The sequence below is a fragment of the Cryptotermes secundus genome, unplaced genomic scaffold, assembly GCF_002891405.2.
Source record: "Cryptotermes secundus unplaced genomic scaffold, Csec_1.0 scaffold47, whole genome shotgun sequence".
NCBI classification, from domain to species: domain Eukaryota; kingdom Metazoa; phylum Arthropoda; class Insecta; order Blattodea; family Kalotermitidae; genus Cryptotermes; species Cryptotermes secundus.
Window position 1 is genome coordinate 1437039 of NW_019721002.1, and position 14674 is coordinate 1451712.

A 14674-nucleotide genomic window follows, 5' to 3' on the forward strand; every position below is an offset into this window, starting at 1 on the left:
CCGTTCCCACAGTAGACAGGCAACTGAGCAGGTTAATGTAGCGGTATTTTCGGAGGTGCTTGGTTTGTATCTCGGCTGGGACACCGGATTCTCTGATGAGGATTTTGTGACAAATGAAGAAGTTGTATCAAGAGCCTACGGTCACTCGGTTGTATTAGGGAGGTTCCCTGTTCGAATCTCTGACTAGACTGGCCACGACCACTTCCTTGTGCATCCTTTAAAATGTATTATTCATTAATCACCCTATCATTCAAATAGATTTAGTCTCTCTCACTGACAAAACAAACAAAAGACCTCTGTGGTTCCAGTCTGCAAGCGAACTATACCGACCGAGCGACCGCCGCTTGTCGGCGAAGTTAGTGCCAACTTTAGCGGATAGAGGATGTCGCGTGTTCAGCGCAACGGATTCCCACGGCCGTTAATCTCGGTTTTCTAGACCGGAGCCCCTAATTCCTTGAAATAGCTCCTCAATTATCCTCACGAGGCTAAGTGTCTCTCTCACTGACAACGTCATTAAATAAACCACAAGTACAGGTAAGATTTTATGTTATAAAGGCCTTGACTATAAAAATGACATTCTTCTGGGATGTGATCCCCTGTAGTTTGGTAGATACCAATGGAACTTCTGTTCCTTAAATGGAGCAAAAAGGTCCCTCCGAAGTTTTTGTACGTATCTACCAAGCTACACGGCGTCATATCTCAGAAGACAACAGTTTTCGAAAGATGTTAGATCTGTCATCTCAGAAGATAGCTGCACGCCACTGCATCAGCAGCCTGTCTCTTGTTTTTATGCTCACAGTCGCCAACAAACTTCTTGGCTTTCTTTGCCCAGCGACGGAATCTGGGCACACAGACTTTATGTAACATGACGCAATTGTTTCGATGGAATAGGCCACTCCTTTTTATTGGCGTCACAATTTATTGATTCCACTACCGTTAATGTATCCGGATAGCAATCAGACGGTACAGGGTTCTTATCCAGCCGACAGCAGACTTGTTTTCTTGTACCGAGCTCTCGATCGATGTCAACTTTAGTAATGACATCCCGTCTCGGTTCAGTGTAAAGAGGCCATGACACAGCTCAGGAGGTTAGTCGCCGGCTTTCCACCGCGGCGGCCCGGATTCGAGCCCAGGTCAGGTCATCTTAGATTTGTGGAGGATAAAGTGGCACTACGACAATCTTTCTCCTAGCACTTAGGTTTCCCCTGCCAATTTCCATTCCACCGACTGCTCCACACTCATCATCATTTGTATCTGTGTGTTCCGTATAATTCTCACAGTAACCAGCGACTCTTTCCCTAAACAGCATTAACCGGTTGCATCTGTGTGTTCCGTATGGTTCTCAATAAACAGCGACTGTTTCCCTAAACAGCATTAACCGGTTGGTCTCTGTAGCGGAGACGTAATGTGTTTCCTGTGAGGTACGGACTGAATTCTTATATATACTGCATTCTGCCCACAGAGTGTATCTGTGTGTTCCGTATGGTTCTCACAATAAACAGCGGCTGTTACCCTAAACAGCATTACCCGGTCGGACTTTGTAGCGGAGACGTAATGTGTTTCCTGTGAGGTACGGACTGAATTCTTATATATACTGCATTCTGCCCACAGAGTGTATCTGTGTGTTCCGTATGGTTCTCACAATAAACAGCGGCTGTTACCCTAAACAGCATTACCCGGTCGGGCATTACAATAGAGACGCAGTTATGGAGAATATAAGATGCTCAAACTTGGCGGTGATAAAGCTAACGACCGTTCAACTGACTAAGCTGCTGTTATGGCATAAGACACGTAAGCTAGGCATGATCTCCTCTGCAAAGTTTGGAATGACAGAGGACTTGTATATAGTGCACAAGGAAGAATTTTCAGTAACGTGCTATATATGCGATACTTAACTATTGACGAAAGGCCAAGCATGTTGATAAGAGACAAGTCCATCCTCTCGTCAGAGAGGAAGTTACACAAAGGTTACGACCGCAGGGATACATTTGCAAAAATAAAATCTAGTCGTGATCCTCAAGGGGCTTGGGACCAAAACGAACTGATTGGCGGTAAACCGCCAGTCGTAAAATAACTCTGACTGATTAATACCTTAAATCAGCGAAAATCGTCTGATACTCTTCCAAAACAAACGCGAAAAAATCTGTTGAGATTTCAAAATAAGAACACAACAGATTGGGAATAAGTTTCGTGTGTTTAAGCCCTAGACTACTGACTAAAAGCCATTTTGCATACGGAAGGTCCTGCGGCCGACCAAGTAGAGCAGGGATTACCGTGGTGTTCCTCAGTCCTAGCGTAAATATTAAGTGGGTAGGTCGTTACCAGCCTTTTAGAGCAACCTGTTACTTTCACCTTCAACGCAGAAGAATCGTGATGGTGGATGGAACAGATTCCCCGAAAAGTTCCTATGGATCTACCAAACTATACGGTATCATATCCCCTGAAGACTTTTGGAATATCTTGTCCTTGGGAACCCAGCGCTGTTTCGCCGATCGGTGGACCGGAAACGTACGGATATGCCTAAGCCCCACACTATAGGAAACGTTGAGGTAAATCACGAATTATTAACTTCTGAATTATATGGAGGTGAGAAGTTAGCTACCTGCTCCGGCCCCTTTACCCCGCACAAACTTCCTGGCCAAAGATGAACCCCAACAAGCTCTGTGTCTGTTGCTCCTGGCACTGAGAGATACATAGCCACAAGCACACGTCGGGAAAATTGCTGCATCTTCGGGCGCGTATATAATCGTATATAAACGATTTGAGATTTCGATCTTCTGTGGTGTGACTAAATCACACGACGTCATATGTCAGAATACTAAATCTTAATATTCCATATGTTTGTTTGCTTTTCGATCCTGAAGATGGAGTTCGTAAGTTCCTCCGAAACGTCGTTGCTCTCCCCCCCTCTTCTATTGATGCATTTGCTAAAACAGGCGGGGGCGCGCCGTGTCTCAGCCCAGCTCATGACGCTTGAGGTCGCATGCCCCACGGGGACCGGCTCCAGATCTCTCAAAATGGCTGATATTGCAGGAGAAGTAGATTCTACCGACTTCCAGAAGACTCAATTTTAATTTTCTTGTGAGTGATAACTTTTGTTCTTCCAGGTTTGACACGGTTCTGGAAGGATATCGACGTTTCGGTGCACCATATTGCTTCCATCTTGAGGGGTGACGTGTGTTGGGTAGGCTACATATGGTATTTACGAAGATGGTGGTCATGGGAACAAAGGTGAAGCCCCTGGGAAGAAATTAACAAAAAACTGCCCTTTCGGGCTGGTTTATCATCGGGGGGGGGGAAGAAACAGATAGAGAAATCAGACCTTTCCAGGGGTCAGTTCTCACTGTCGTGAGGATAGTGGAATTGTGTGAAAAATGTCCCCATCAACCCACAAAACTGTACGGTGTGACAACCCAGAAGACCACACTCTTAATAATGACGGCCGTCAGACCTTCGAAAGTTACTGTAAAATTAACAAGTTTATGACGTTTGTCGTACCGCGTGTCTGACGGTATTGACGGGGCGGTACCCCCCAGATGGAAACTGGAACATATTCTTTTGGTTAAACTTATCCCTGTAACATACCGTGCAGGCCCATAGAGTTGTTAGACGTCGAGGCTCCTACTTTTTCTCTAGACAATCGGCTCACAGATGGTGCAGAATGTTATGCAGTCTTTGCTGTCTTGCTTAAACAGACTAGTGTTCCATTTTTATGGTTCTTTTGTGAATAGATACTCACTTATTCATGGAGCTGAGCCCTTCTTGAGAAGCCACCAATTGTGCAGCTACTCAAGAACTTCCCAGCATTTTATGGAACCCGAAGGTACATTACCGCATTCACAAGAGCCCCCCACTGGTCCCTCTCTTAAGCCAGATTGATCAAGATCACATCATCCCATTCTATCTAAGATACATTTTAATATTGTCCAACCACCTACGTCTTGGCCTTCCTTGTGTTTTTTTCCTTACTGCTCTCCCACCAATATCCTATATACATTTCTCTTCTCCAACATTCTTGCTACATGCTCTATCCATCTCATCGTCCTTGACTTGATCATACTAATTATGCTTGGAGAGGAGTACAAGTTACGAAGTTCCTCATTATGTAATTTTCTCCAACCTCCTGTCACTTCACCTCTCTTCGGTCCAAATATTCCCCTCAGCAGCAGCAGTATAGATATTGTGTATTTTATACTAATAACAACTGACTTACCTTTTCATATACTGACTGTTTTATTGACCGAATTTCATGTTGACCTGGCAACGTAAAGGAGAATTTCCTGTGACTTAATTTCGTCAGCCTGAAATTGGAAGCAAGGCGCTGGTGACAAGATTAGGGCTCGGTTGACGACACTATGTCCAGACTGCAGCATAGCTTAGGTTGGTGAATGATGAACTGGGAAGGATTTTGGAAGAAGCGATCGTGAACTTTTCGGGGCAGTGTCCCGTCATTTGCCTGGAGGAACTGAGGGGGACTATCAGACACTTTTTGTTCATTGCTAGTGGGGTGGGACTAAGTCCCTTGTACTGCGGCCACTTCTGGCCTATTGTACCAGCCCCAGATGATAGGTGAGGGTGATTGTGCAGCAATTGGTGGAATGAAGATTGGCAGGGGAAACCGAAGTACTCGGAGAAAACCTTCCCCAGCGCCACTTTGTCCACCACAAATACCACTTGACCAGACCCGGGATCGAACCCGAGCAGCCTCGGTGGGAAGCCAGCGACTAACCGCTTAAGCTATGGCGCGGCCTATCAGACACCTTACTCACTAAAATCTGTGCCCCAGTCGGGATTCGAATTCAGCATCTCCCACACGAGCTACTCGGTTTCAGTGTTTCATATGCAGACAAGTGGAGCGCACTTCTCAGTGAGCCCTGTCCGTCTGTTTCAGGTGGAGATGATGTCCAGCAACTCTGTGACGCAGGCGAAGAGGAGTTCCTGGAGATCATGGCGCTGGTCGGCATGGCGTCCAAACCGCTCCACGTGCGTCGCCTGCAGAAAGCGCTCCAGGAGTGGGTAAGCAATCCGGGTGAGTCGATTGAAACCCTCCGTCATCCATTGCCAGGTTATTCGAATACGTGTTTTCACCTAGAGATTTGGGAGACCGCTGAACACCTCACGACAATCCTTACCTCCGCTGATACTCAAACGAGATACTCTTGGAGCCAAGCCTAGACTTCACCGCTGAGACATCCTACTTAGTCTCAGTTTCAGAACCGGTTCTTAACCTTTCCAAATCTGAAACTCATGCAAATGTTTAAAAATTCACAGAAAACACATCACGTTTCGAATATAAAATCAACCGGTTAATACTGTTTAGGGAAACAGTCGGTGTTTATACGGAACACACAGATATAACCGGTCAATGCTGTTTAGGGAAACAGTCTCTGTTTATTGGGAGTACCATACGGAACACACAGATACAACCGGTTAATGCTCTTTAGGGAAAGAGTCTCTGTTTATTGGGAGTACCATACGGAACACACAGATATAACCGGTTAATGCTCTTTAGGGAAAGAGTCTCTGTTTATTGGGAGTACCATACGGAACACACAGATACAACCGGTTATTGCTGTTTAGGGGAACAGTCGCTGTTTATTGTGAGACCCATACGGAACACACAGATACACTCTGTGGGCAGAATGCAGAGTTTTAGTATGTTAAAGCGAGTGTTTCACATAGTTATCACTGGTAGTCTAATGATAGAAGCGAGTGGTAACTATGCATGTCACTTATTGTAACGTTTCATAATTTGGATTCCGGCACATAAAGAATGTCTGTGGCGTTCATTTTATTCTCGGCAGATAAAGCCATTTTGTCTCAGATATCAAAAATCCAATAATATTAATTACTGAAATATCCATGAGATTAGGACGAAGTCTCTAGGGGACTGTTTGGAACCCGATATGAAAGAAGTTTAATATTTATGAAATTCTGTAGTGAAGACTGGCATGTGATGCCGTGTAGTTTAGTAGACTTATGCTAACTCTTGGGAAGAACTTGTGAGGACGGAACTTCTGATGATGGAGTCGGAAAGTTTACACAATGCGCCTTTAAATTTCTACGAAACAACACGTCGTCACATCCCAGAAAACTGCTAAATTTCATTTTATTCTCGGCAGATAAAGCCATTTTGTCTCAGATATCAAAAATCCAATAATATTAATTACTGAAATATCAATGAGATTAGGACGAAGTCTCTAGGGGACTGTTTGGAACCCGATATGAAAGAAGTTTAATATTTATGAAATTCTGTAGTGAAGACTGGCATGTGACGCCGTGTAGTTTAGTAGACTTATGCTAACTCTTGGGAAGAACTTGTGAGGACGGAACTTCTGATGATGGAGTCGGAAAGTTTACACAAGGCGCCTTTAAATTTCTACGAAACAACACGTCGTCACATCCCAGAAAACTGCTAAATTTCAAAGTAACTCACCCCCCCCCCTCCTTAAGTACCTCAGATCTTACAAACTTTGCAGTGTTTCAGTTTCAGCACTTTGCAGCGTCTAGCTTGAACTGAAATGTGCTAAGTAATGCACTAAGCAGTTTTAAATTGATTTGTGTTGTAAACAACCTTCTCGTGATCTTCATTTCTTACACAAACCAAGATTTGCGTCACTAATCCAGTCACACACACATGGCGCGTTATCATCTGGTCGTTACCTCATCATCAGATAGTTACTGGAGTCCATTTTCATCTCATGACAGCGACTAAAATCACCATGTTGGGACGTGACCGTACCTTCAGAGACACTTCAGATCAGAGTCTTTCAACCTTCTTAAACTCACGGCACACCGGATAAGGCGATAAAAATTATCAAGGCAAACCACCAATTTTTAAGGAGAAATTTTAACATTTAAAACGTAGTAATAAAATTGATGTAAAAAGTTCAATAGCTAAAATTCTAATAGCTGTGTAATTTTTAGAAATAATACGCTGTTTAGGGAAACAGTTGCTGTTTATTGTGAAACCATACAGAACGCAGATAAACTCTGTGGGCAGAATGCAGTATATATAAGAATTCAGTTCGTACCTCACATGAAACATATTACGTCACCTCTACAAAGCCAAACCGGTTAATGCTGTTTAGGGAAACAGTCGCTGTTTTTTTTTTTGTGAGAACCATACGGAACACACGAATGCGCTGTGTAAGGGACTGAATGTAAAGGGGGGAGGGTACATTGGGCGCCGAAGATTTGTGCCCGGGTGGGGTCCGCTTGGGACCGGCACCGAGTGCTTCAAAAGCTGGGCCGTCTATGGTTTCGGCCATAGACAAAGGCTTAACAGCATTATCTGCATAAATGACCAGGAACATTTCTTTTTAACCGCTACACTAACCCTTTTCCCAAATTTCTCTCATATTTTGTTTGAACTAACAGAACATTGAGGTTGAGTTGTTGGCGCTCGATTCCCGTATTCTGGAGGTACCGAGTTCGAATTTCTGTGTAGTGGCGAGTCAGCACTAATGAGCTTCATTCTTATTATCGCCACTTACATGCGTGGGGATTTTGCTTTAAAATAGACATCGGCCGCTTCCTCTCAGATCCAGATTCATCAATTGCACCCATACTCCAACTTGACCTTAAATAAAATAGTCACGCAATTGATGAAACGTCATTAAATAAACTAAGACAGATCTGAAGTTCCCACGGCAGTGAGTGTCAAGGTTAGGTCTTCGGGATTTGACGCCGTGTACTCTTATTCGGGCGTATGAACGTTTTGGAGGATCCTGCTAGCTCCAGACTTCACGGCGTGGTAGGGAGGGAGAGAGGGAGGAAGTAGATATATTGTAATAATCATAGTCATGATTAGTCAGAACTTTCGTTTCTGAAATAGAACAGACTATGAAGTCGGCAAGTCTAGGGTTTTCCCACTGGCAAGCGGATGAACGAAAGGAGTAGGGTGGCATGGCGGTAACACTCTACACTTACATTCGGCAAGTGCTCGGCCGGGACATCGGTAATTTCGACTACTCTTTTCTGTAGTTTTTCCCCAGTCCCTCCAGAGAAATATGTGGCTAGTAGTACCTTGATTAGGATACGCCCGTTTCCTTCTGAATCCTTTTTAATTCATCCTTGTGCACGTATTGACAGCGACGTGGAGCAAGCAGCGCAGGAAAGGCTCTCACAGTGCGCCGTTACTTGGCGCGTACTCGACAAGAAATGCCGACTGTAAGCGAGAGGGGGAGGGGGTCGCGGGTTCAATTATCATTCTGTACGTAGCGAAATAGACATAAATTCTATTTGCAATGTTCATATTTTTTTCTCTTTAAATAGACTCAAGAATTTTTCCACAATCTGCAGCAATGAGAGAAAGAAATGTCCCATTATGTCCGGTTCGGATTCCCGTGGCTTCGTGACTTACCACTGAAGACAGACGGACAGTACTCTTGCTTCCAAACAAAACAGGCCTATGTCAAGTTCGGAGGACCATAAACGCCACAAAACAACTTCCGCCGCAAGTACCTGGACAGGCCGGAAACTTGTTCTGTACGGGAAAATTAAAAAAAAAATGTTATTATTAAGTGAAATTTACGGTTCGGAAGGCGGTGACTGCCTCCTTAGATATTCTGCCGTGTAGTCTGGTACATAAGTACCAATTTATTGGAGGAACCTGCTGCTTCCAGCTTTACCTTCTATCAAGGTGCGAGCAGGAATATGCTCTGAAGAGTTGGTAAGTGCCTACACAGCGTCACATCCTAACCAACTGACTGACTAACGTCTATCTGAAACATCTCTGAGGGTAAGGCGTGTCGACATCACCGGTGTGACGTTCTGGCTTCGCTCCTCCGCTGAGAACAGAATGCAGTGACTGTGTACTGCTCTTCTTCAGTATCGTGTGAGATGTATTATGCACACTAACTAACTAACTAACTAACTAACTAAAGGCCGCGCCATAGCTCAAGCGGTTAGTCGCTGTCTTCCAACCGCAGCGGCCCGGGTTCGATCCCGGGTCTGTTCAAGCGGGATTTGTGGTGGACAAATTGGCGCTGGGGCGGGTTTTCTCCGAGTACTTCGGTTTTCCCTGCCAGTCTTCATTCCACCAAATTCTCCATCATCATAATCACCCGGGGCAGGCTACAATAGGCCAATCAGTGGCCGCCGTGCAGAGTGGACCCAGTTGGACTCCCCCCCCCCCCCCACTAAGCGAATTTAAAAGAAAACGGTCCACACTTAGGCCGACGCTCAGTCCGAATTTCGGCCCGGTCAGTACAGAACTGTTTTTGGTTCAATGCATAATGTTTATTCTGTGAGTATTGATACTATTTTTATGTGGATACATAAAGTGCAGTGGGGGCACACGGTAGCGTAGTTGGTTGAGGCACTATGCTACAAGCCGGAAGTTCGAGTGTTCGAGTCCCGATGAGGTGGACTTTATTTAATTTACCTAATCCTTCCAGCCGCACTATGGCCCTGAGTTTGACTCAGCCTCTAACAGAAATGAGTACCAGGAATCTTCCTGGGGGTAAAGGGCAGCCGGCGCGTGAAACTGACAACCTCACCGCCATCTGTGTGCTTTTTGTCTCGAAAATGTGGGAGCCTCGACGTCTCACAACCCTATGGGCCTCCACGGCCTGTTACAGGGATAGCTTTACTTTTACATAAAGTGTAGCACTTGTATAATGTATGCACTAGACGGTTTGCGGTTGAATATTTGTGGAGGTTATTCGTGGCAAATGGCTTTAATTGTCGGCCTTGGAGTATCATTCGATAACATTTAAGATCGGAAAGAAATACGGGAGAAAGCAGGGCAAGTTAATAGCACGAAAGCTTGCATAACAGAGGAGGGGACTTCCTGCTGAACCCTCGAAGGCTGTTACACTGCACGTCCTGCGTATTGCGTTTTTAAGTAACGAAATCTCAGATTATAACTACAAATTCACGAATCACAATTGAGATGACAAAATTTGTGCCAAGTAAATTGGTTGAGAAATCTGTTACAGATATCTTAATTCAAGAATGGCTGCTTTATGCAAAATATTTACAAAGTTTTGCCTTTTCTTTTTGACCATTTCGTTTTGGGGCTTGGAGGGAAACAGGAACACCACAATCCTGTTATGTTTTTTTTTTTTCAAAATATGAGAATTTAATTAAAATGTAAGGTAACGTTAAATTTCTCGCAGTGTATACACTGCGGCAATTTTAGTTGGCGGAACTGGCAGCACCTCAGTCTGTTCCCTTGCAAGAAATTATAAATATGTGTTGTGTTCTGCGAAACTGCAAACATGATGGTCAGCCATGGCCGCTGTTTCCGGGTAACCGTGGCTATACATGATGCAGCTGCAGTGGGAACTTGCCTGTCTGCCTTCAACAAACTTCTCCCCAGCCCCCGCCCACTGCTTTCTTCTTCTTCTTCTCCTTCTGCTGCTGCTTCGGTTTATTAAAAACCTCAACAAAAACAAGTATCTCCTTGGAGACGAGTGACGTCAGCTGTTTTATTGGTCCCTGAAGCGAGTCTAGCTGGAGCTGAGAGCGCGGACCCACAAAAAGTGGCATCTCGGAGGTTTTTGCATCTCCTGTAGCGCAGTCTGTGGACTCCCGATGGCGTATCGCACCTGGGAATATCTGCGCAAGCGTGTAGCGCTCTGGATCTCTGCAGCAGAGATACCCAGGTTCGTACCCCAGTGGCCTCATTGCCTTGCCCCACTCGGAGTCGGGAAACGAGGTACCAGGTCTTTTTTCGGAGTATTCTTATGTGCAGTGAGATTCAAAAACAAAGAACAAACTCCGTGGCCTGTAGTCCGCAAGCGAACTATACCGACCGACCGACCGACCGAGCGACCGCCGCTTGTCGGCGTAAGACCCCGTCTGTGGTCTCGTGGTCAGAGTTCCTGGCTACAGATCCAGAGGTTCCGGGTTTGATTCCCGACGCTACCAGATTTTTTGAGAAGTTGTGGGTCTGGAACGGGGTCCAATCAGCCTCGTGAGGACAACTGAGGTGCTATTTCAAGGGAATAGCGGCTCCGGTCTAGAAAACCGAAATTAACGGCCGTGGGGATCCGTTGCGCCGACCACGCGACACTCTCTATCCACTAAAGTTGACACTAATTTCGCCGACAAGCGGCGGTCGCTCGGTCGGTGTAGTTCGCTTGCGGACTACAGGCCACGGAGTTTGTTTTTGTTTGTGTGTCCCATGACTTTCGAAGCAGGCGCTTCTTTAAGCCAGTCCTTGCTGCTCTCAGCTTGAAACATGGTAGTCAGTGTGTATCTGTGTGTCCCGCATGATTCTCACAGTGAACAGCGACTGTTTCCCTAAACAGCACTAATCGGTTGGGCCTCGTAGCGGAGACAATATGTTTCCTGTGAGGTACGGACTGAATTCTTATATATACTGCATTCTGCCCACAGAGTGTATCTGTGTGTTCCATATGGTTCTCACAATAAACAGCGACTGGTTCCCTAAACAGCATTAACCAGTTGGGCTTTGTAGCGGAGACGTAATGTGTTTCCTGTGAGGTACGGACTGAATATTTACAAGGATATCAGGCTTTGAAGTGTTAATTTAGAACATCATAATCCCGCGGCCCCTGTCTCTAGCCACTGTTTCTAACCATTGTAACGTCTTCACTTTCGCACTGTCTTTTTCAGAAGGACGAGCAGGTGAAATATGGGAATCGCCCCCCACCCCCCACCAAAATAAGGAGCCTCTGACTTATACCATGACTTTCCTTTTCTACCCGTTCTTCCACTATTCTTTCTCACGTACCTCTCTTTCCAGGCTTCAGAGCTGAACAACCAGATTGGCGCTAACGAAGTTTTTAAGCCACTTCCGCCCCAGATTGGCGTGTCCTGTCGCCCGGGTTGCGTGATCTTCGCCTTACGTAACAGGCCAGGTCAATAGAGCTGCTTGCTCCGTCTCAGATATCGACTTCTTAGGCACAGTGTAGGAGTCCCACCGGCCCGACGTCATTCTCTCTGCAGATGACGATTTCTGTCTTCTGGGATGTTACCCATCTTCAGAGTATCCACCCTGCGAAATATCACCTGACTGACACTACTTATATCTCACACACTAAGCAGGCTAGCATAGCAGTAACGTTCTAGATTCTTTTTCAGAAGGTCCCCAGTTGGTATCTCGCTCGGGGTTTCCACTATGCTGACGGAGGGTTTTCGACGGTCTCCTTGGTCCCTGAAAGCAAATACCCTTGTCCTATATCGTTTAGACCACGGACGCTTCCTTCCAAATCCTTTCCAATTCAGAAACACCCCATAATTCGACACCCATTTCCAACATACGTAGCTGTAGCCGCCCGCGTCCGTCTTCCATGTCGAGCACAAATAAGTACCCGCTTTGCATTTCTGTTATTTTCAGTTGAGAAATCATGGAGGTGTACCTATTGAGAAACTCCAACTCGCAGTCCATTTAAAATTCATGAAATTTTCTGGTGGTCCGCCAAACAAAACCAACGCAGTGAGAGTTCCGTGGTCCAGAAAAGTTTGGGAACCCCCGGTGCAGATACTGAGTGCGTCACGAAGTGACTTACAGAAGAGTTGCGTCGAATTGAAAGGTGATGGGCTGGGAAGCATTTGGACTAACGCAGCCTTGGCCTAATTTGACCGACGAATAATTGGAGGTACTGAAGACAGACACGAAAACTTCAGTCAGGAGCAGGTCTACCGTATATGGAAGAGAATGGTGACGGCTGGAGCCGGACTCCGAGTTCACGTGATCGGTTAGAGGCCGCTCGATCTCTCAGATACCAACCAAAGACGGTGCGGACACTACATGGGCTAGAGGACTTGGTCGTTGGTGCCATGAATACACGCCAAGAGCCGTACAGCGCTAGAATCTGAACAAAGTTGTTTCAGCCAATTTTGAAGAAAATCATAGTTTTTTCTTTTGGGGGTCGTGTGAAGGGCCCCCATAAGTTAGACCTAAGGTTTTCCAATTCATCTGACAGCGGCCGTGAATACCGAACGTGAATAAAATCCGTTCTACCGTTCGGGCCGCCAGCGAAACACACATAAATACAGACAGATAGACAGATGACATTCCAAAAACCGCGTATGCGTAGTTAGGGGAGATGAAATCATGTAAATCCGTCAGAATCTCGAGACAGATATTTTTCCACGATCACAGCATTTCCCCATACTGGTTACATGGGAAGGTAAAAATGTCTGCGTAATTCTGGAACCTGCAACCAAGCAGAACGTGTTCCTGTCACGACCGTTTCTTCATAACCCGTTAAAGCCTGCCAATTAACATGTGAGAGGCCTGCCGGGACGGGACAGCCTCTCAAGGCCTGCTTCCCCGAAGCTGCACCTTAGACATGTTTTTTTTGGTGCCGATGAAAAAAGCAGAGGCGGTGGTGGCAGCAGGAGCAGATCTGGGGCCAGTTTTTACTCGTGGCCGGGCTCACAGCCCCCACCCCACCCCACCCAACCCCCCGCGCCTACAGCGCTGTTCTAAGATGCCAAGACTCAGTGGGTCGTGACCCAAACATGACCCGCACACTGGATTCGTCCGTAGCACAAAAAGAAAGCAATAAGCAAAGAAGTTGAGGTCTGTTGTCAGGTCCATTCAGAATAAGTTAGGAGATACGAGAGGTGAGGTGGAAGAGAATGGAAAATTTATGAAAAAGCAGAAGGAAATACAGGAGAACAATCTTAGAGACTGGTCTCGGCACTGTATTGCCCAGAAAGCAGTCGGTGCAGTTTTTCCTTGCGATTGGCTCTGAAGGGATTGAAGCACACCGCTGAGAATCAGAAGACATCCGGGTTCGAAGCAAGGGTCTCTGTACGCTGTTCCCTCGGCTCTGTCTGCGTCCCCATGCGGACAAAACACAGGAGCAGTCAATCAATAAGTACAGCCGAGTGGGCCCATGGGTCAGCAGGTCAGGGATTGGGCGTCGATCAATATGTCGGGCCGTCTTCCACTCCCTCCTCTTCACAATACTCCTCTCGGTATGAAGGTAGTGTCAGGGAACGGCATTAACTTCTGGCCTGTCTCAACGAGGTTGTGTAAACTGTAAAAGAGAACTATTCGGCTCCGGTCTGGAAATCCGAGGTTAACGGCCGTGGGGATTCATTGCGTTGACACCCTCTATCCGCTAAAGTTGGCACTAACTTCGCCGACAAGCGGCGGTCGCTCGGTCGGTGTAGTTCGCTTGCGGACCACAGGCTACGGAGCTTTTTTTATCGTTTGTCTGAAATGTCACTCAGTGCAAGTCGTAGGTTAACTAAACGGCTTCACAGAAGAAGTGTTCTGCGTGTTGAACGTGACACGACGTTGAGAATTTGGTAAGCATCGGATTTGGGGACTTAGCCATCTGAGGCACTAACTGATGGCGAGCACTTAGCGACGTCAGGCGTAGTGGCCAATACTGCGCTTTATCAATTGGAGAGGGCAATTGCTGTCGTATGACCTCGCAGAATTGAGGGCAGTGCCGTAGCTCTTGTTACGCACCGCGGACGCCTGGATTCGATCCCGGAGTCAGGTCATGTCGGATTTGTAGTAAATAAAGTGGAAGTGGGGCAGGTTTTCTCGGAGCACTTCAGTTTCCCCTGCCAATTCTCATTCCACCGACTTCTTCATGCTCATCAATCATCCTGTCCTCGACGCCATGTAGTCTCGATATTACCGGCGTCGTTAAGTAACAGTCATCTAATTCCATTGAGTTGAAGTCTCTTTGGGAAGCTAAGAGTTGCTCAACCATTCAAAATATCCGCAGCG

General features: G+C 46.2%; 1 protein-coding gene across 2 annotated transcripts in view; it reads left to right on the forward strand.

Annotated features, from left to right (window-relative positions):
- LOC111873843 (NGFI-A-binding protein homolog) overlaps nucleotides 1-14674 on the forward strand; it is a 116367-nt gene that overhangs the window by 71883 nt on the left and 29810 nt on the right. For both annotated transcript variants that reach the window (XM_023868869.2, XM_023868858.2), the window contains exon 3: nucleotides 4892-5029. In XM_023868869.2, the coding sequence (XP_023724637.1) occupies nucleotides 4892-5029 (138 nt within the window). The remainder of the gene's footprint in view (nucleotides 1-4891; nucleotides 5030-14674) is intronic.